At 43.9% G+C, this 23689-nt stretch overlaps 1 protein-coding gene across 1 annotated transcript in view; it reads right to left on the bottom strand.

The window, feature by feature from the left end:
* NRG1 (neuregulin 1) overlaps nucleotides 1-17580 on the bottom strand; it is a gene marked incomplete at both ends in the record, with an annotated part of 1090467 nt that extends 1072887 nt beyond the window's left edge. The window contains one exon of the mRNA XM_080796239.1: nucleotides 16845-17580. Coding sequence (XP_080652365.1) covers nucleotides 16845-17580 — 736 coding nt within the window. The remainder of the gene's footprint in view (nucleotides 1-16844) is intronic.
* Between the last annotated feature and the right edge of the window lie 6109 nt (nucleotides 17581-23689).

Here is a 23689-nt window from a genome sequence, read left to right as displayed (position 1 = left end):
AGTTCCCTCAGGGTCATGCAGGGAACAGGGCCCTCTCCATTCCCCTGCCCAAGGTCATCTGCCTCAGTCTGCTGCTGCTTAGGCTCAGGACGTAGCATGAGGTGCAGAGAGGACGTCTGCCCTCCTCCCTGTGGGAGCTGCAAACCACACACTCTCACCCCCTTGCCACTCTGTCATCCGCTCCCCCGCTACCCAGCTGCTCGTCTCAGAATTCCCTTACTTGGGGTTTCACGACTGCTCTTTCTCGGAGCCGTGTCCCAGAGCCCATCTAGAAAGGGAATGTGGTCATTTAACTTTTTAAGGAAAGATGTTTCTCTCTCTCTCTCTCTTCACTAGGTCTTTCACCGGCCTCTGCTGCCACCACCATACCCAGCATTTTGCAGAAAGCACCCCCGCTGCAGAACCAGCCCAACTGAGCCTGAACAGATCCTCCTTTCGGCCAGCCAATTCCCCAGAAATGATGTACACCCCAGGGAAGGTGCCTGTTGAGGCGGGGTTGCTCCAGCTCTGGAGAACAGTCAGAAACGCCTGGACAGCAGCAGCTCCCGTGAGGACTCGGGGGACCTGCAGTCCTAACGAGCACCTGGCTGGTATGATGCTCCCGATCTGCACACCACACCTGGAGTTAAAGGACCTTTGGTACCCAGATGGGGAGAATATGAATTCATAAGAACGGATGGCATGGCACTCACGCAGGTGATGCTCGTCCCTAGGGCTGCCTCTATCGCTACTTCCTTCCATGTCCCTAGCCGCACTGTACACTTGTTGCCCCAAGCTGGTCCCTGAGGACTACTTTTTAGCTCTCCCAATGGACTACAGTAAGGCACTTACTACGAACCTACATGCTACACACGCATTATCTCAGCCCACGCTCATTCATCTCTAAGAGAAACATTATTCTCATTTTATATCAAGTTCAGGAAACATCGAGCAATGTTTCCAAGGTCACAAGGGACACAGGTGGATCTAGAAGCCAAGTCCTAACCCTTGGGCAGTAATGCTAAGTCCACTCCAGGCTCCAGCTCTTCCCTGACTGGACCTCACTGTGTTTCATTCCCTTCCTGATGAACTATTCGTATTCAAGTGTGTCGTTTCCTCCTTCAGACAACAAACTTGTTAACACAGACCTTTTAGAGTCACAATGTCATCTCTAGACGGAGACGCCTGGCTTGTTCATTGCAGGCTGTTGAAGACATCGTCTTGTCCAAGCAGGTCTGACTTCAATACTCTCAAAATACCTCCAGTCCTTCCTACCCAATCACTCACACATAAACTCCTTAAAGATCAACAGGAATGTTTACTGGTAGCACTGGGTGCCCACGATGACAGACAGGACAAGACAGCCTCCCTCAAGGGACGGTGCAACTAGCATTCTATCAGGCTGCACCGTTCTGAACCTTGTCATGGTTCTAACAGAGGAAATCAAATGACCTGAATGCAAATAAATGCCTCTCGGCAGCTGTGTGACCTTTAAAGTTCTGTAAACCTTTTTGAATCTTGGGTTAAAATTGGAATAAAATGACATACCTTGGTGCTAAGGAATAAAGGAGGCAAAATATGTTAGGCACATAATAGAAACTCAGTAAGCTCTAACTCTCTCTTTCCTTACCCATCTTCTGATTTTCCAGAGCATCCTCAACTTTAGTAATTGAAGAATCCTTAGTGACCGCAGGGTCCCGGGGTTTCCAAACCTGAGCACACACCAAAATCACCTGGAGAGAGTTCCAAAAATGCAGATTCTCAGGACACACCCTCTGGACCAACGGAGTTACTCTCCAGGAGTCTAGCCCAGGGATCTCCATATTCTAGTCTGCAAACCATGTTTACAAACCACTAGTCTGTCCAAGATCAGAACGTCTGGTCCAAAACTCCATCCACAGTTCTCCGAGATGAACTGGACTGAGAATCTGCTAAGGTCAGAGGATTCAGAGCTTTGCTTCCTATGTTTTGGAGATTTCCTTTCCAAACTTTTCCTGACCTCCTCCGATTTACAATGTATGGTTTTCATAAATGGGAGTCCCAGCTTATTCACACTGCATTACGGTTAGGAACACCCAATATAAAAATCAGTGCATGAAAACACCACTATTGCACAGAAAGAAAACAAATGAAAACAGGAAATTCAAAACCATTCTTCCCATGATGGTTCAAACTCCTTATGCAAATATCGCTCTGAATTTATCGATTCAGCAGCTGACTAGACAATAAGAAGACCGTATGTGGAAGGGCAGGAGAAATGCATTCAGTTACTGTCAGAATAATAACTTGGCGTTTCTTGACTACTGTGCATTAAAATGCTCAGTCATAGCTTCAGACAAAGGTAGCTCTCTGTCACCCTAACACACGGTCCAAGGACCTTTTTGACTCAAATATTTTTTTAAATTAGATCGATAGATGTCACTTCACAAGTACTGATGTGACGATGCATTAAATTCCCATAGGACCTGGGTACTACTGTACAGACAGTAGTTAGTTCTCCAGTCAATGTGTCAAGAAAAATCTGAACAACAATTTGTCACTGAAGTGGCTTCCAAGGTACACAGGAAAGATTCTTATCTGAGGGCAAAAACACTAATAAAAGGGTGACCTTCAGCAACATTTTAGTAACACTAATTTAACTTAATTTGATTTGTTTATTCATATCTTTGCACAAACTACCCATTATATCTCTCAAATAGTCATTCTTCCCAACTCCATGGGAAAAAGAAAGAAAAGGTCAGAGTTGTTAAAACGGCTTCCTGCTTGTGTAAACAAATAAAAAAAAGTAGTACTAAAACTAAATCTCAATAATCCAGAGGTTGGTCAGAGGACTTCAGCCCACCCTGTCTGGGCTCACCCAGGCACCTGGCCTCCAGGCCTCCGTGTTGCTACTAACAATACACACTTTTAAATGCAATGTTTGGCAGTGGTCAGCACTCAAGAAATGCTGCTTTGGGCCCTCCCTTCCCCAGTCTCCCAAACACTTTTCTAGAGACTCAGACACAGATGACAGACTCCGACACTTTTTCCATCCTGAGTCTCTTTTAGGCCTTCCTTTCACTTACCTGGCTGCTCCTTTCCTGTCACCACTGTCTCCTCTGCCTCATCTTTAAAGGTTGCTCTTCCTCATGCCTCCTTGTCTACTCACCCTCCCTCACCCCCTACCCACTCTTCCCTAAGCAAGTGTACCTACTCTCATGGAGACAGAAATAAGCATGTCCCTGTCCAAAACTCCCCCCTTCAGAGAGCCAGCCCGGACTGCTCACGTGAGCTCTATCCCTCCAGGTGCTTCCCTGGCATTTCCACCGGGATACATCGAAAACACAAAGAACGGAATGCTCCTTTACCTGCAATACTCCCCATGCCAGGAACCCAGGGGCCATCCTCCCCCCCCCCACCCCACTCCTTCTACAAGCAATCTCCTCATAACCCGGACCAAAAGAGGCCTCTGAGGTAGGCTCGAACCCATTTGCTTCTCTGCAGCCTACTGCTCCCATTCTAGTGCAAGCCTACATCCTAATCTCCCTTGCAGCCCCACTGAGCATCCTGCAGGAACCGTAGGTCCCCTCCAGACCACCCTCTGCACAACAGGCACTTGTGATATTTTAAAAATGGAAATCTTACAACCCCTGGGCTTAAAAATCCTGCAGTGGTTTCCTAGGTTTTTAGGACAAAGTCCAGAATCCTTAAACATCCAGATATGGTCATAGTTTCCTCCTGGTCTCTCAGATCTCATCCTTCCCTCATTTGCACAGATTCTCCTCATCCCTGCTTCAGGAACTGGACATGACCTTCCCCCCTCCTCTTCCTTACCCGCTTCAGAAAAGCCTCATTCTCAAGGAGTCCTTCCTATAACTTTCAAACTAAAACATTTTTCTGTTATACGTTCACATAGTACCTTGAACTTTTCCCTTATAAAGCTTAGTGCCATTGTAAATACCTATCCTACAAGTCTTTGGGTAACTGTTCTTTCTTTACCTTCTTTCTTTACCCTGTTGGCTTGAAAAGAGCCAAGTCTCATTTCATCACTGTGATCCCGACATCAGTATAGAGACTAGCAAATAACTGATGCCAAATAAATATTGAATATGTAAATTCATGAAGTACACACTGTTTCTATTTTTCTATTAGTTACCTACAGTGACTTAGTGAGCTCATGATTCTCATAATTTATTTAAGCAACATCCTCAGAATGGCCTCTACAGTTTCTCTCACAGGTCAGGATTCCCTACATCTAAGAGGACAGAAGAGGATTCGGGGCCATACAGACTGACTGCAAAAGATAAGGGGCAAATTAATGATAAATCTCTAATCCGTTTTCACCAACAGACATGTCCCCAAATTGACCTGCAGTAAGAGATGCTTCTCAGCTACTCCAGTCACTAGGAACTCAAACTTTACGAAGCCAAATGGCCCATGGCAAAGGAGACTAAAGAAGGACATAATAAATGTATCATTATTCTTTATATGCCACACAATTCTTAAGCATCTTATTTATCTTCTTAGTATTTGATTTAAAAAAAAAAGAATTTTAAAGAGAGACTAACAATAACATGCATGATATGGATGCCCAAAAGACTAATTATTTTACACGGCCTCAAAAGCATTCATTCTTGTCTCTCTACTCACCTATTATGAATTGGCTCCTTTTTCCCCCTGGGCTACCCAGAGGAAGCAGAAGCATACACCCTGTTAATCATAAAATCACCAACCATTCTTACATTCAGGAAGTAAGTGGATGATATAGGCACCTCAATCATTTTCATGGACTTTCCTATAGTATTTTAAAGAGAAATATTACTGAGTACATAATGACAGTTATTTAGCAAGTTACTGGAAATAAAACTACTGAAAAGTTAATAAAAGTGATTAAAAATGGTGGAAGATTACTCATCAATACATTTAATAAACCAGGCAGGTTTAACCTAACAATTTTGCTTTTACGGGCAGTTTTATCAGCCATTTTAATTTATCCTACTAAGAAGAAATGTGCATCATGAAACCCAATTAAGTCAGCAGTGATAAAGCCTGAGAGCATTTCTCCAATGGTCCCTATATCAAAATGATTTGTTAAACACGGAGCTCTAAAAGGCATCCTAACATGCTAGTGAAAGACACAATGTGGCCTCACCCTCTGCATTTTCAAAGATACTGAATGAAACCAGACCCAGTGAGCATTAAACTTCAAAGTTTAATGGAAAATTAACCTACAAAATGCTAAGTTGAGCTAAGAACATGTAGTTAATATCCATCCTATTTATCAACAGTAAACATGGATGGCTGATATAATCACTCCACACATACCGAGTGGGCACTCCCACTGCAATGGGGCAAAAGACAAAGTTTTCTGCTTTTTTGGATATCCAAGCTATTAAAGATAAAATGACCATCACAAACTGGAACGCTGCCTGTTTCAACCAATTTGGTCTCAAGGGAGGTTCAGCCGTGTCCCAGGTAGTAGCACAGGTCTCTTCTCAGAGCAAAGTAAAGACTAGAACATCTCGTACCATGTCCACACATGGGGCAGATATAAACTATTGCATCTGAACCATTATATATTTGGGATACCATTTCTTACAGCAGTCAGCCTACCCTAAAAAATACATCTACTATGAGGAAGGTAATGTTCTCGAGGGGCAAAAATCCTTAAATAAGGCACAGTCCTTGTTATAAATCAGTATGAAGAACAGCATTTATTGCTTTTCCTTGCTAAAAGTAATACACGTTGATTCTAAAAACTTTAGAAATAGAAAAACAAAATGAAGAAAATTCTAACCATCAGTAAGTCCAATGCCCAGCTGTTACATAGCCTTCCGTCATGTAACTTTGCAGGCTTTCATTTCTCTTTAGACGGACACACAAGATAAAGAGACAGATAGAGGAGGTAAACAGAGAACAGATAAAAGCAATCATACACACACGCACACATGCAAAAAAGTAAACATGCACATATTGTAAAATAACATACTTTTTCCACTTGACAATATACTGTGAACATATCCCTAAGTCATTATACCTTGTTTAACCATTCTCCCACTGAAGGACCTGGTCTAGAATGACAGGTAGCAAAGGCAGCAAAATGTAGGCAGAGAAGCAGTCCATTCTGGGAGAGGGGAACACCATTCATCCGTGCACAGAGACCTAAAGCCACATGGAGCACGTGCAGCAAGGCCATCACTGTGGCACAGGGTTCCAGGCACAAGAAGGAACAGGATAAGACTACTTGGACAAAAGCTGGAAGGCCTTATATGCCATTCTCAGGAGTCTGGATTTTATCTGGGTGGCAACCGAAGAGCCTTATGCAAGGATGTAGTAGGATCTTTTTTGTATCAGAAAGATCACTCTACCAACAGCACAGAGAAGGAATTTAAGAAGGAAAGAACCCATGAGCAAAGAGGTTGTTGCTTAGAGTAAGAATGGGAGTCACTACAGAGACAATGAAGTTGGGGGTGGAAGGGAGAAAGGAGATCTTGTTAAAGGAGCCAGAATCTCCCAAACTGATAGGTCCTAGAAAGAGAGGCTCCTGGTTGGGAGGAACTAAGAAGACAATGATGCTCTCATAAGGTGAGTGGTTACAGGAATTCAGATCAGCACCTGGGGCTCTGGCACAGAAGAAGCTGTTAATCCAGAAAGTCACTGATAGTAACAGAGTGATTGTAATAGTAGTGGTAGTAACTTCACAATTAGAACACAGATTTGCACATGGATTGCCAGGGGAGAGGATGAGACACCATTTAATATGTTGAATGTAGATATACAGGGACATTTGGGTAGGTTATCAGGTAAGTAAATGGATCCATGGATCTGGAGCCAAAAAATTGGGTATAGGCTAGAGATGTGGATTTCGGAGCCACAATTTATAAGCAGCATTGGGTCTGCTGGAGTATATGAATTCACCAGGGGTTCAGGGAGGACAAACTGAAGAGGGGAAAAAAACTGGATGTAGCTCAGTGCTGCCCTGCCCGGCCCCTGTGGCAACTGCCAAAGCCTCTTCCTGCAGTAATTTAAAAAGTCAGATCAAATTACTCCTCATTTGACAACTTGTTTCTGCATTGCTTGTTCTACTCATAAAAGGACAAAGATTATTTTCTTGCCCAAACCACAAGCATCATAAGCTGAGAAACAAAGTCTCTTCCCCCGACCCTGCAGCAAGGTGGGAATGCTCTCCCCACCATCACCAAAAGGGCTGCCATCCCGCTGAAAACAAGCTTTCCCATCTCTTGGCACTGGCCACATCCATCCCCACAACGGTGTTCATTATTAGAACCTAAAACAGTGCCAGATTTACATTTTAAAATAAATTAAAATTCACAATAAAACATACTTCAAATCAGTCGTCTTCATTTACTGAAACAAATGACTGAACTTGCTCTAAAAACATGGATTTATGTGTTAACCATACTTTATAATTTCAAAGACAAGCCTGAAGAGACAATGGTTATTTGCTTCTGGAAAACAAACAAACAAACAAAAAACAGGCTCATGAATACAACTAACAGCTAGTCTTTTAGACAATGTAACAAAAATGACACAAAAAGGCAGTGGAGGCAGAAAGTCCTGGGGGATCACAAGGAGACACTCTTGCATGAAGGCTCCCTCTCATTAAGCTCTCCTCCTGCCCTTTCAGACTGCCTAAAAGTTTCACAATTGTTTTTCCATAATTAGCCTTAGAACAATGTAAAAGTAAGAAAGGAAGAGAAAAGCTCTAGGAGCAGTAGCAGACATGGTTTGTATGTTGGGTCATTTCTGAATGAGGACCAGATGCACTTTGAATGAACCATGAAGAACGTTTTAGTTCTTCCCTCTCATTCTGCATCTTAGGGAACAGGGAGCCAGAGGGAAAATTACTTACCCAAACTACACAGGTAGGAAACTGCAAAGCTGGAAGTGGAAAGCAGTTCTCCTGACTCTGGGGCTGGGCACTTTGCACTTGTGAATAAGTTGAGGACCACCCCCCTACCCCAACCCATCCCCCAAGAGGCTACCCACCAGAATACTGTGGTCTAGTGAGGGAGGCAAGACAATACACAGAAAATTTTTTAAAACATCAATTAAAAAAAAATACAAAAAACAAAAAAAACAAAGAGAACATAAGGGAACTTTGTAATGGCACCAGGTATCAAACATGCAGTAAAAAGGTGCTGTGTTCAAAGGCTGCGACAGGATCATTAATGGGACTGTCATAGAAGCAGCAGGATCTGAGCTGTCCCTTGAAGGAGACAGAATTTTCACAGGCAGAAACGAGCGAGGAGGCAGATCAAGGCAGAAGAAACGGCCCACGTAGAAACAGAGTAGGAAAGTGCACGGCCTTCTCGCGGCGCAGTTAGACTGGATACAAACATTCATACAGTAAAACTGAGGAAGGTTAGGCGTGGTTTGGAGTAAGGAAGACTGGGGCTATCCAATCTGTAGTTGACTCTATATGTCCACTGAAAGTTTCTGAGCAGAGAAAGGCCTAATGAAAGTATTTTAGAAGGACTCATTCTCTAGTATAGTTTAATAGAAGGAAATTTTGAGCAGTAGACAGAATAGAGCAAGGAAATGAAGGGGAGGTAGACATTAATGAAAAATAAAATCAATTATAAGATTTTGATACTGATCCAAATATGATAAGGTGTCTTTCTAGATGATGTTGAGAGAATTATGAAGATAAATAATATTCTTATGGTGACCAAAGGCCAAGACTACTCTTTAAATCTTTTATTGGTTTTTATTAAGCTATTATCTGTGGTAATTTTGTTAATTTGGTGGGTTCAGATTCAGGAGCTTAAATGCTGGGTAAATTAAGAGTTGAACAGATGAACACCTCAGTTTTCTGAGCACTTTTGTTTCTTATTAGTGACAGTGTAATTGGAGGCACTAACTTTGAACAGAAAACAATATAAAAACGGTTCACCACCACTTCACCCCCATTAGGTTGGCTGTTATCAAACCGAAAGAAAACAACACACCTTAGGGAACATGGAGAAACCGGAACCTTTGTGCCTTGCCTGAAATGGAACATGGTGCAACTGCAGTGGAAAACAACATGGTGGTTCCTCCAAAAATTAAACATAGAATGACCATGGGATCCAGCAACTGCACTTCTGGTATACACTCAAAAGCAATGAAAACAAGGTTGTGAACAGCTATTTGTATGTTCGTGATCATAGAAGCTTTATTCCCAGTAACCAAAAGGTAGAAGCAACCTCAAGGTCTACCAACAGATGAACAAAATGTGCTATATACATGCAATGGGACATTATTCAGCCTTAAAAAGGAAGGAAATTCTGACACATAGTAAAACACAGACTACCTTTAAAGACATTAATGCCAAGTAAAATAAGCCAGTCACAAAAAGTCAAAAACTGTATGATTCCACTTATACAAGGCACTTCGAACAGTCAAATTCATGGAGATAAAAACTGGAATGGTAGCTGCCAGGGCCTGCAAGGAGGAGGGAGGAGGGAGTTATTTAATGGCTCTGGAGTTTCATTTCAGGAAGGTGAAGTTACAGAGATGGATGGTGGTGATAGTTGCCCAACTATAGGAATACTTAATGCCACTGAACTGCACACTTTAAAAAAAAAAGGTTTAAAATGGTAAATTTTGTTACCATAATTGGAAAGAAAAAAAAAAAAACCACCAGAATTAGACTACAGTCCAAAAGTCTAGGATTTTTAATAAATTCCTGCTCCAAAGAAAGAAAAGTTACTGGTACTCCTGGAAACAAGATGCAAGCAATCTTGGTGGACAGGAACCAATGCAAGGGAGGGACAGCTTCTCAGGGGTGTCCGGGCTTGCAAAGAGGTAAAGAGCCTGGGAATTTTCAAAGCTGTGGCCCTTCTGTGACGATGACAGGACAAGGAGGAGCACCACCGCTCTGAGCAAAACAGCTCCATCCTGGCAGTCACCAAAGAGCCCTCACTGCCAGGATCACTTCCCAAGGGCAAAGTCTAACAACAAATTCTATTTGAAGCAAACACGGCCATCCTTCTCCTCATAGATAGCTGCCATGTTCTGTACAGAGGTGCAGCCAGGATGCTCCCTGCAGTGGAGGAAAATGCTGCCACTGCATCTGCTGCTTTCCTGATAACACATCATGGCCCGGAGTGTCTCCAGGGCCGGCGGAGACAGTCACGGAAAAGGAGCTCATTATTCATTAGAGCCCAAATGGACATGTGCCATCCCACCTGCAGTCTAGCCAAGAAAGGATGGGATGTCAAAAATAGGGTTGGGGGGGCAGTAACTCATCTAAAATCTCTTTATTACTTCTTAGGGATACAAGCAGTGCCTTTTCAGCTTCAGTTACAAGAACAGACCTTACATAGCTGAGGTGGCTAAACACCTGTGGGGGGAGATCAAGGACGAACAGACGGTCTCTGAGAACTGAGATTTAGTACCCAAAATAAGGTGGGGTGATGTGGGAGTGGGTCTGCTCCAGACAGCAATAGGGATTCATGAACTCCCAAATCCCTCTGTGCTCGTCGGTCTTCACAACAAGGGCATTTTTTCCCCCAGCTGGAGTCAGAGACTACACTGAGTAAATATTATCCAGAAATAATTGAGGAGAAACCAGTTTTGAGAAATTAAGCCACCTTTTTCTGAAGCCCAAAAGTAGATCCAGAAGTAGGCTCTGGGTGGTGAGTGGAAGAAACAGTGTCCCGGCAGGATATGGCTCTATATGCTACTTCCTACAGATACTCATCTCACCAAGTAAGAGACCCGAAGAAAAGAACCAGAAAGGGCTGTTTTTTTTTTTTCTTCCCTTTCAAAATTTGAAAGAAGGAACAATGATTGCTACTATCCAGTAAGCTGGGGGTGCTTCTGTCATTTTTTTAAAATGATTTAATAAGTATTTCATCTACACATAACAACCAAACAATATATGCTTATCAAAGAGAAGGGGAAAGATACAAACTCAGTGAGGGGTAGTTAGAACCACAGCGCTTTAGTTAGCCCCTCAATTTTTTAGCTTCCTTCGCCTCAGTGGTAATTCCCAGACTGGAGACAAACGCTTGAGATGACAGTATTACTGCTGGAGCTTTCCAAATTTAGCAAAGCAGACAATGCCTCACCTCTCTTCTCACACCCCTTCCATGTTCTGAGCTCCCAGATGTGCCCACCACCAAGACTACAGTAGTGCCATCATCAGGAATATCCCCTTGTGCTGGCTCAGTTCGGCTCACATGTTTTGGCACAGCAGAGCAAAAGGCAAAGAAACAATTCCCTCCTCCAGGTTATCTTGGCCCAGCACTACCTCCTAAATCTGGCTACCAGCTTCAGAATCATGCACCACTCTGAGCTGTTTTCTTCCAGTCCCCAACACTCTGTGCAGATATCCAAAGCCAGAGCCTTGAGCTTTGGGAGAAAAACTTCTGAAATTGAAATACAATGCAGATTACTGTCTGTGTCTTCCTCAGATAGAAAAGGAGCCTATCAGATACAGAAAGACCACCTACATTCACAGTATTGTGATCGAAGATATCGGTTTTCTGACACATCTGGACCCAGGCAGCCGAATTCCAAGGTGTCAAGAGAAGGCTAATCATTTAATGATGAAGAGCAATCCTATGTTTCACTTTCTCACAGACTAGGACCCAACCATGAGCCTCACTGTTTACCTAAAGCCTTCCCTTGCAGCGTCCTCACACAGGACAGAGATGAAGGGAATATACATACGGAGTCTCAGGTAGGAACTGGCAGGACTGTCTCCCATGTACCATCCAAGCTGTGGGTAAACTAAATTTATTTTTTATTGGGTTGGGGTTTTTTTGGTTATTATGAAAAACAAGATAAAAATTTTACTAGGTCCTAATGGGGTGAACCAAGGTTAGGACATAATTTGCACAGAAACGGTTTTCCATAGGGAAAAATATCCTGGTTCTCTTAAGGACTAAAAAAAAAAATAAATAAATAATGTAAATTACCACGTTTGTATCTCTCGCTAGGATTCCTTGATGGCAAGTCTAAAGTGGGGGGAATTTTTCCCTAAAAATTGGATTTATGCCAAGCAGAGATGAGTCAACCCATTTTAAGCTTTCAACTTCACCAAAATTTCTCTTATTTTATCTACTTCAACCTGTATGGATCATTTGGGGACAGAGAGCTAGGGTTGCCTCCTGTTTAAAGGCTTGCCTCAAGCACATCACGGCACTAAGCAATATGAAAACACAGCCTCTCAATTAGCATTTACCTCAAGCCAGTAAGCCTTAAGTCTGCATTCTGTAAATTCTCAAATCATTCAGCTTTGGATTTAAAAGTATGGCAGAATGTATCACTCATCACTTGTTATATGTTACAAAGTGACCCATATTTGGGGAAGCTAGGTCATATGATCTTTCATAATGTTACTTTAATTTTAAGTTTTATTAACATCAGAGCAGAGAGTAACATGTGCATGCACAAAGTTAGAACATTCTCAGTATAGGTGCTGCCGAAGTGAGCACAAAGTTAGGACATTCTCATGGAATGGAATGGATGGAAAACTGTCCACAAAAGTCATTTCTGATATTTAAAAATAAGAAACATAAAAAGGAGTTCTCACTCCCTCATGAAAACTTTGACTAACGCATGTTACGCTATTGTTTTTGGCAACAAATTGCATGAGTCATAGGAACCCTCATTTTTTACCTTTAGTTTTTATCATATACTTTTCATGATTTACTTTTAATGACTGTAATGGTCAATGAATTCCTACCACTGTTTTTCATCATGTTTTTTTGTTTTCACTATTATCATTTATTTCTATAAGGCTAATCAAAATACTCTTTCAGTAAGACTGATCTGTAAAGAGAAGCTTTTCGGATTATTTAAGCATATCAAAAAGAACCAAACCAAGAACCTAAGTATTATGAAGTACTAAGGGCAGGTGAGAGTTTCAAGGTCTTTGGACATAGGGCCAATTCATAAATTGTCACTGATATTTAAAAATATGTTTTTAAAAAATTATGTTTATAATTAAGAAAAAAATAGGAAAAGGGGCTTCAAAGAAAAGGAGATTCTCTGAACAATGAATAGATTACATTTGACGAGGGCAGCAACCTGCCCAATCACGTCTTTTGCTCTCATTTGCTATAAATACACGGGCCAGCAGAAGGACAGCTCATTGTTTTGCCCCTCGGTGCTGTTTAAGCTTCCCCGTCTTACCTAATATATTAGGACATACGGTAAAACTCTCCCCAGATTCCGAGGATTTATAGATCTCCCACAACTAATGAGAACTATCCTCTAGTGCTTATAAAATATTCCACTTCAGATACTTAAATTCCCCTTTTAAAACATTTTTATTTCAAGAAGTTGTTTTTCCAAATGAGCGATCTTGGTCTTCCTTTTTTATCATAAATAGAAATAAGTACATATACAGTTTCTCTCCTCGACAGAAAGGAGTGTTTTGAGTACAGATTTTTAACAGTAAGATTTATACAGTTTAAAGAGAGTAGTCACAAACACTTGGGAAATTAAATTTACATGTGTATTTATGAAACACAAGCAGCCAAGCTGTATCTGTTCCTATTGCTACTTACTTAATATAGCTTCTATTAAGAATTATTTTTTTCAGTGCTGGCTGAAAAATCCCCGCAGCATTTGTCATTTTCATAACACCATAAGGTCAGCTCACTTTATTAAATAGTTATTGAGGATATTAAAAAAAAGTAAATGCCATTTATCATAAATATTTGATAAACATGCTTACGTTATCAATACATTCCAGTATTACAGGATATACCGAATATTTACTTTGGCTTGAAAGACGACAATATACAAATCTTGCCTGGCCCAATTATAGAGGTTGTTCAAGACCAGTACTTTTACTCCGTTTTAGAAAGGATTTTCTGCCTAGTATAACTGCAATGCTTTGAAAAGTAGAGTCGTACTGCATCAACCAATGATTTGTTTGAATAACAGAAATTTAATTGAACAGCAATTTAGTTTGCATTCCAATTAATATAAAACCTAAAAATATTTCTTAGCTTGTTCAGTGAGCAAGAGAAAAAGCAAAGACCAGGAAGCATTTAAATAACTACAAGAAGTGTATGTAATTTATACAAACTTCAAATATAAAGCAAACGAGCTAAGAAATTCTGTGTTTTCTTCTAAAATGCACTAAACAGTTTGTTTCAAAAGATCATTTTTCAGGACAGAACTTTTTATATAGACACTGCTCGGAGGTTATCTTGGATGGGGTTTAAAAAAAAAAAAAAGGTGGGGGGGAAATTCAGGGAAGCCTTCTGTTAGCTCAACCCTAAAGCTAATCTGTTGCATGTGTAGTTTCTACACTAGTAAGCAACTTGTAGGAAACAACACACTGCAGCTGAGTGCATGAGAGCTGGAAACTGTTCCCCAGGGTATGATATCGCAAAATGACTTTGCTATATTCCCTCTCCAGCCTGGCATCATGGCTCAGGCAGGAACGCAACCGTCACGCCCCCAGGGCAGCTTCATGTCGTTAGATAAGAATGATCCCCTCCATCATGCTCCCTGAAATCTCACCAGCAGCACACAGGGCCAGCTCAACCAGGACAAATCAGCCCCTGTTCTCTCTTGTATCTTCTCCAATTTATGTTCCTTTGCCTGGGAGGTTGTGAATGACATTGTTAACAGAAACCACACAACTGGGAGATTTCACAAGTTTTCACATTCTCACGTGCACACTTTTAAACCCAATATTCCAAAATGGGTTTACCGAGTTTATATTATATCAAGCAAAACAGCTCTTACTCTTTACTTTTATAATACTTTTATAGTATAGTATAATAACTACTATGTTCATAAAAATGCAAGAGAAACTTTCAGCAAGATTTCCATCAGTCCTCACCTTTAAGGTTTCACTCAATATTCTACCTTGAAGTAACAAACACTTACACCACCAAACATACACAACATTACACAAACCTGGAGCAGTAACTTCATGATTTCTTAATCTACTCAATTATATGCAGGGAGAATTCCAGTTCATTGGAAGAAAAAAAAAAAAAACCTGCTTTGCTTAGCATGCCAGTTTTCTATGTATTTCTTTTTGCAAACAAAAGGGCAAAACTATCCTCCTGAAGTTTTTCCCCTTAGAAGCACAAAAACAGAATAGTATTTCTCCCCACAACATGAATATTCCATTTCCAAACATCCTCTGGATGCCTATAAGAACTTTATCCCTGAAGTCTGACATTTATTTCTGGTCAAAACACAAAACTCCACTGCTAATCCAGTAACACCCCCCCCAAACCTAGGAGTCATTGCCAACTACTCTCCCTTTTGTATCAATTACCACCATGTATAGTACATGATTCACAACTCATGATTTGGAGTAAATGCAAAATCCTTTCTGAATTACATATAATAGAGCATGGGGGAAATTGGACAATGGTATGGCTTCAAAGGTTTTGTTTCAGGACCTAGAACAGAGTAACATATGCTGCAGTACAATGGTGTTGAGCTTTTGTGTTCCCTAATAAGACAGCTCCCAGCAGAGCGTTTCCCATGTTTTACAGTGACATCTATCAGCCAGACCCGGGGAATCCCAACGTCACTCAGCCCTCATCAGCACCACTGTCTGAGAACAGCTTCTGTCCACAGAGTGGTGCAATCTGAACAGGTCTGGCGCACAAAGTACATTGTTAAAATAGGGAAATGGTGGATGAGCAATGCTCTTTCTTGTCATTAAAACCAAATCATTAGGTATCAATTAACTGCAGAATACAAGCACCGCACATGCCAACCAGAAATTTCAATAACTGGCTATCAGATTCGAATTTAAGAGAACTGACACACTTTGCATCACAGGCAGACGGAGCATGGCCTGGTGCTGAGTTTTGTAAAAATTCAATTAACCCAACCATCTAGAAGACAGATACACAAAGACACAGGGAAAAGCTACAGTGCATGTTAGAATTTGTGATGTGTAATCATGTTAATTTATGGTTTGTGAAGATACCCTGCTATGTTTTAGTGATTGTATGGTAATCAGGAAATTACAGAGACAGTTCGAACCTAGAAATTATTTTATGAATGCCATAAATGCACTGCTACCTCAGAAATGTAATCAGCTAATTTCTCAGACCTGATCACATTAAGGAGACCTGAGAAGAATACTTTCCACGGGTACAATGGGGAAAGGTCTAGCTTCCCAAATCCGACTTCAGGGCCTACACCTGAAGCTCCATAACTACGTTCATCTGCTCTGATTCACGGACACGCCAAAACATACTCCAAACCAAAATACTGGAAAACAAAAATTCTCGAGATGACTTCACCAAAAATGAATGCCCCAACTTCATACTTCTCCCATGTACGTATTCACGAGGTACAGAGGGCACCTATCTGTTGGACACGGAGTTGGCCAAAAACTCCGTCACATTTCTAGAGGAATCTCAGCGCCGCGTCCTTTCCTCGCGAGGCCTCCCGCAGACCCAGACCCCTGACCATCTCCACACTCAGGACTCCAAGGGAAGGAAAGGCGTGAAAATCCTGTCGGACTCGCCCTTCCTCCTTCAAGGGAAAAGCCCCCACACGGCGGCCCACGCATAGTCAGCGCCTCCCAAGCAAAACCAAGTTCAACGATGCACTCCCAAGAAAGCAGCCGGCCCATCTCCATCCTACTCGGTGAAAGAAACCCCAAGGGATGAAAAAGTTTCAGGCCGCCCCAACCGAGGACCAAACTTGGGCTCTCACCAATGGCAAAGCCTAGGAAACAGGTAACTGGAGAAGGCGCTGCCGGTGGAATCCAATCCGCGAAACCTTCTCTGAGAATCGCTTCGAGTCCACAAGCCCGAAAACTCAACTCCGCAGCCCGCGTCTGCTCTGCAGCCGTCGGGCCCCCGGAGCCCGCGGCACCGGGCCCGCGACCTCCCCGCCCGGCCGGAGCGCGCCCCGAGGGGCGAGGAACTTACCGCACCGCTTGCACAGCACCCGGCTGACCTCCTTCTTGAGGTTCCGGCCCGTCTCGAGAGGGGGGAAAGAGGCTCGGAAGGCGGCCGGCGCGCGGCTGCTGCTGTTGGCATCGGGCTCCATGAAGAAGATGTACCTGCTGTCCTCCTTGAGCCGCCCGCAGGAGGGGAAAGCGGGGTGGCCCCAAGCCCCCAGGCGCACGGTGAGCAGCGAGTCCTTCTTCAAGCCGCCGGCTTTCACCGCCCACACCTGGTGCACCTTCACCAGATAGGGCGCCTCGTCTCCGGGCTCGCCCGCGCTGGGCGCCGGGGCGCTGGGCCAGGAGGGCACGGTCCCGTTGGCGGTGGGCAGCGGGTCCGGGGCGGGCGGCCCCAGCACTCCCGGGCCGGCGGCTAGCGGCTCGCGCTCGCCTCCCCACGCCCCTGCCTCGCCCGCCGTCGCCTTCCTGTCGAGTGCCCCCTGCTGCCGCCGCGGCGGGTGCACCTTTCCCTCGATCACCACCGCGGCGCGCTGAGCCAGCTCCTGCACCGAGCCCACGCTGGGCGGGGACGAGTAGCACACCGAGGCCCCCGCGGGAGCCGTTTTGTCGCCGGCGGCCGCCCCCGGCGCCAGGGCCGCGGTCCACAGCAGCAGCAGCGGCGGCAGCAGCAGCGGCGGCAGCGAGCGGGCGGCGGGGCCGGGGCGCGGGGCCCGGGGGCCGGCACTCCCGGAGCGGCGCGGGGAGCGTCGCCATCTCATGGTGCGAGGTGCGTGCGGGCTCCTGGCTGTCGGTTCGGACTCTGCCTCGCTCTCTCGCGCTGCCTCCCTTTTCCTCTCCTCCTCCCCCCTACACCACCACTCCTCCCCCCTACCCTCCTCCTTTTATTTATTTATTGGGGGGGTGTGGGAGAGTTGTTTATGGGAGGAGGAAGAAGAGGAGGAGGAGGGAGGGAAGAGGTGGGTGGAACCACAGAAAGGCGAAGAGGTATAAGGGGGAAAAATTAAAGCAAAATATTAAAGGAAAAAAAAAGCCGCTGCCACCGCTTCGGTTGCTGGGAGTGACAGGTCCTCCCCGCGCCGCCGCCGCCGCGCCCGAGCCCTGCTGTCGGGGCTGCTGTCACAGGAGGAGGACGTGGAGGTGGAGGAGCTGCTCAGCGGGTAACAGTCCTTTGTGTGAAGTGATGCTGCGGCGGCTGCTGAGGCTGCGAGCGAGCGGCTGGGCGAGAGCGCGAGGGAGAGAGCCCTGGAGGCGGAGTTGCGTGCCTGGAAATCGCTGGGTGGCCGCGGCGGCGGCAGCGCCCTGCGCCTCGCCAGCCTGTTTACCTGTGGTGCGAACTCGCCCCGCACTTCCTTTCCCCATGCCGATTCCGGAGCCCGGCCCGCGAGTTTGTCCTCCTCGGTCTTGCCTTCCCGGCGCGCCTCCTCCCTCTCGGCCGCCCTGATTGCTGCAATGGGAGGCCGGACGGAAAACCGGCTGCAGTCCGAGTGGGCTGCGGAGATTTACTGGGGAGTGAGAGGTGACGCTTCAGCAATCGGGGACCTGTTAGCCGGCGCAGGACGCCCGACCGCGGGGGGAGCCGGCCGAGAAAGGCGAGGGGGGCACGGGAGATGCGGGTCCTCATTTCAGAAAAGTTTTGGGTGAACTGGATACTTGAGAGTCAAAAGGGAGCAACATGTTCACCGCAGACAAGCGGCAATTAAAGCAACTTTATATCACGCTCGCTCTCCTGCAAACCTGCACACACACAGTGAACACTTCAGGTATGACGCCTCGTTTCGATCCTTGTGTGGCACCCGGGTCTTGCTTATCCCTGCCTTTTCGTCCGTTGAAATCCCGGGTTCCCCAGGATTTTAGGACCGGTGCGGTACTGCTGATAGGAACAAGGTTTGAATAAAATAGTTGCTCAATAAGGCCATTTTGTATAAAGTTTATGGCACTTCGTCAACTAGTCAGTTTGGTTGAATGATTAAAATCAAAGATGCTTCTATGACTGCTGGAAGAGAAATCTCAAGCCTGAGGAGCCCTGGTTCAATATTCCAGCTGAGTACCCCCCAACTTTACTCCCATCTCCCCTCCCCAACCCTGTCCCCCCAAATTTCAGGAGCTATTTTTAAAACAAGAATCCACCCCCCCCCGGGGGTGTTCTTTTCAAACAAGTACCACTCCATAGAAAGAGAACACATTTTCAGCATTTAAAAGAAAATACTTCCGGGGTGTCTGGGTGGCTCAGTGGGTTAAACCTATGCCTTCGGCTCAGGTCATGATCTCAGGGTCCTGGGATTGAGTCCCACATCCGGCTCCCTGCTCTGCCGGGAGCCTGCTTCCTCCTCTCTCTCTCTCTCTGCCTGCCTCTCTGCCTACTTGTGATCTCTGTCAAATAGATAAATTAAAAAAAAAAATCTTTAAAAGAAAATACTTCCTCTTAGGCTTTTTTATGGTGAAAAATATATTCAGTGACCTCATAAAACTGAGTTGAAGTTGTTATCCAATAGCCAATAAACCCACGTGGTGAGAATCTAAGATTTTAAAAGCACTCTTCATAATATCTTTTACTTTAGGATACTGCAGGTTACTTCTAGCAGGTTATTAAAAGTGTGTCACTTAAGTTTTAGATTTTTTTGTATAAAAATAAGGATAGATTATAAGCCACAAAGATTTTTTTTTTTTTTCTGGGCATAATATAGTTGGCTAGAAAGTAGTGTGTCACTCCCTCAAAGTCCCGTTTAGAAGGACAGGGTCTTGATGCTCATTGTGTTTCAGCTGTGGGGATTCCTGTTTCTTATGCCCCGATGGTATTTTTCAAGAGAAGTTCCCCACGTAGCAGCATAATAGTACAGGTCTGGCCTCCAGTATATGTTCTCTTTAGCCCTAATACTCCTACAGATTTATTGAAAGAAAGTGATAAGACATCCAATCCTACCAGGTGTCTTCACTTTTCTCTGACCTGACCTCACATTGCTGACTCTCAGCCTTTCTGGAGTTGCAGCTTTAGCCTCCCGCACTTTCTCCCCAACTCTCCACCTTTCAGACCTCGTACCAGTTATCTACTGGGGTATGACCAATCACTCCAAAATCTGTAGCCTTAAAACAATATATAATCACTTAGCTCGGGATTCTGAAGGTTGGCAATTTTGACTGGACTCAGGTAGGGGGAAACTTCTGTTCTCAGCTGGCCCCACTGATGACACTGCTGGGGGCTAACTAGTCTCAGATGGCCTCACCTGAGACAGCTCATCTCTTGAAGAATGTGGTCTCTTTCCTTCAACAGGCTTAGCTTGGGCTTGTTCATGGCAGCTGGCCATGTTCCAAAAGAGTGGCCATTAGCATGCAAGTAAGGCCTCTAGAAGCCTAGGTCACTGCCACCCTTACAAAGCCAGTTCAAATCCCCAGAGTGGAGGGGTAGATTCTCTGAATGTGAGGAGCTGAGAATTTGCATGGCCAAGGGGCAGAGGTAGGGGAAGGGAAAGAGTTGCCATCATGTCTGCAAACAATCCTCCGTAGATAGTAAGCAGCCTGCTTGGAGGCCCACCTACCCTCTGGAGCCTTTCTTAAATACTAGATACTCAGAAGTGACCACTTCCCCCCCCCGTGCGTTTGCAGTCTGTCCCACGCCTCCTCGCACTTGATCTCCTTACTGTGTTGAGCCCACATGCTTCAGTTTTACTCCCATCTCACCGAGCTTGTAAGCTTGTTAAAAAGTGGGAACCATATTTTCCCTATTCCCCTATTTTAAGCCAACTTTAAGCACTCAATAAATGTCAGCTGATTAATCTCGGGCTGATGTGGTAATGTGAGGACCATGCATTACCCCAGCTGTACCCCAAGTCTGTTACAGGGAGATGGAATTCCAGGCAATAAAAACAACAATAAAATTTTAAAGCGCTGGCTTAAAGTCATTAAATTGCCGATTACCCCCCATCATATTTTACAAAGCATTTTATGCATGATTAAAAATAAGCTGCTTATGTTTGTTTGTTTAAATGACTTTTTCAGATGTATTTTTTTTAAAGGCCTTTTTTAAAGGCCTAACTCCCACATTTTCTCCTACTCTCTCAGCTAAGTGGTGTTAAGGGGTAATTCTTGTGGATGTGTTTTGTGTGAAGGTACACCTTCTGAGCACAGTTCACTACTAAGGACTCTTTGCTTACCTATTTCATTTCAGCTTTTGTATCAAAGTCCTCATTTTCGAGAGCACGCATACACTGAAGCAATGTTAGTTACTCCTTTTTGCCCTTATTTTAAAATGAAAGGGAAATGGCATTTCTACTATGATTAACATAAGCTTGAAAAAGGGTATGAATAATTGTTCAGTGTGTTTAAATGCTTTAAGAGACAACTTCGTTTGTCCACACCAACGTTTTAAAAAGATAAAAAAAAAGAAAAGCTCATTTTTGTAAACATTCTAAAACTGGGGTTCTTAAATGTTAGCGTGCACCTGAATCACTTGTGTATGAAAATACACAGATTGCCGGGCCCCATCCCAGAGTTTTTAATGCAGTAGGTCCGGGGTGAAGCCAAGATTCTGCATGTCTAACAAGTTCCCAGGTGATACTGATGCTGCTGGTGGGGAGACCACACTTTGAGAACCACAGCTCAAAACTTTAAATTTATAAACGTCAACAGACAGCATAATAATGCCGTAAACATACTCAGGGCATTACATTGAAATATTCAGGATCCCCTCCATCATGAATTTTTCTTATTTCAATTTTGAAAACAAAATGTGGGTTACCTCCTTGGCTATTAGAGGCTGATGCTTTTTAGCAGATCTATTCTGACTAGTTAAGGAGGTACAGATGAGTACTTACTAACAGTAAAGGTGTGTGCTTCCTTGAGGACTTAACTTGGAACTGAATGAAAACTGAAGACTCAGAGTAATTGTCATCATGTTTCCTAGGAATGTTTTATCGGCTCAACTAAGGAAAGAACAGACAAAATTATGCAGGTATATGGGATATAACAGTTTTACTAGTTTAGAAAATCTAAAGAGGAAGTCCACAGGGCAAGGGCAAGGGTGAAAAGGTTTTCTCACCCCCAGCGCTTTATACCTGATTAAATACTTCTAAACGGTGGCTATTGAAGGGACAACAGGAAACCCACAGAGGCACTGCTATCTACTTTATCATCATTGACCAAGAGCACACAGAGTGCACACCTCCACCATAAATCATGAAGCAACTATACTCCTGGTGCTAGAGTCCTGAATTTGCAGTCTCCCAAAGAAGCTTCGCTTGCTTAGCAGCCTGTTTTGGAAGAGACCCAGGGTCCAGAACAATTTAGACACAATTAACAAGAAGCCGGGCTTGAGCAAAGAGCAAGTCAAATGAAATGGTGAATTCTCCACCCGTAGAAGCCACCCATGGGAAGCAGTGTGGTGAAATTGAAGAGTGGCTAGAAAATTAGGCTTCATTAAGTGCCAGGTGCAAAATGAGTCTTCAAGACCTGGGGCAAACACCGTGAGTCACAGGCACTGGGGGGCCCTGGTCACCTCTACCCACTCATCCATCCATCCATCATCCTTCTATCTATGGAATTTAATTCCATAATTTTAAAATGGCAAAACTATGTGGCCATGAAAATTTCTGCTCTGAAAAAACTCAGAACTCAGGGCTTATTTTTTTTTTTAATTTACATACTTTGGTCTGACAGGAAATCCTATAGGTTTCACATAGTTCAGCCCAGTTGAGGGGAAAGAAAAAGAATGAAACCAAGAGGATTTTCTGATTGCTTTTTTGTGATTCAAGACAACCAGGGAACTCTGTGTCAGGTATGCAATCCGGAAGTCCCATTTAGGTTCACTTCCTTACCCCAAAGAAGCAATAGCCCTCCCTAGGCAACCAAGAGATGAACATTCCTTGGACATTTGCCTTGGGCAATATATGTAAAGTCTGGGGACATAACTGGCCTGGGGGCATATTCCAATTCTTCTATTTATCAGCCCTATAACCTTATGACAATTCATGAATTTTCTGAGCCTATTTTCTTATCTACTAAATAAGCATAGTGTGTTTTATTTCACAGGACACTTGCAAGAATTAAAGCAGCTTAGGGTACCTGGGTGGCTCAGTGGGTTAAGCATCAGACTCTTGAATTGGCTCAGGTCATGATCCCAGGGTCATGAGATCAAGCTCAGCACAGAGCCTGCTTAAAATTCTTTCTCTCCCTCTCCTCTGCCCTCCCCTTCCCACCCCTTATGCCCTCTCTCTCAAAAAAAAATAAAAAATAAAATGGCTTAGTATACATGAAAATCTTTAAAATTTCATTTATGCAAAATACAAAGTGATCAAATGATAACTTGCTTTCTAGAATCTTCCAAACTAGTAATGAAGATGGCACATTTTGGAAATTGCCTTTAAGTTGGTTATATGTCTACTTAAATGCCTTTATTGTCAGAAGCTCATGATTTCCCAGGGACACTTATTCCTTTATTAGACATATCTGACCATTTGAAAGTGCTTTTCTATAATAGGCCGTAAGACACTTATTTAAAACCTAGTCATATAATGCAAACTTCGATTCTCTGGTGTGCACATTTGTTATACCACTGTTTGTCTAGACTGAGTCAGCCATGACTGCTACTCTGGGGCTGGCAATCTTGTCTGTCCTATCATCTCTCCCACGTGTTTGCATGAGTTCCTGATTTTTTTTTTTTTTGACTGGGTCGGGGGGTGGGGGGAGGTATTGCCTTTTTTTGCTGGGGTGTGTGTGTTTGTATGTTCTGAAGGACAAAGGAGGGACCTGGGGAAGAAATAGAGGAGGGAGGAGGATGGAAAACAGGATGGTATGAGATGTATTCCCCAGGCTAGCTCAAAACAGGGGCTCCTCTTCACAGGGACAGAATCAAAAGTAAAAGTTGAAATGGTCGTC

The sequence above is a fragment of the Martes martes genome (genome assembly GCF_963455335.1).
Source record: "Martes martes genome assembly, chromosome: 2".
Taxonomy (NCBI): Eukaryota; Metazoa; Chordata; class Mammalia; order Carnivora; family Mustelidae; genus Martes; species Martes martes.
This window is presented reverse-complemented; position numbering and strand designations above follow the sequence as displayed.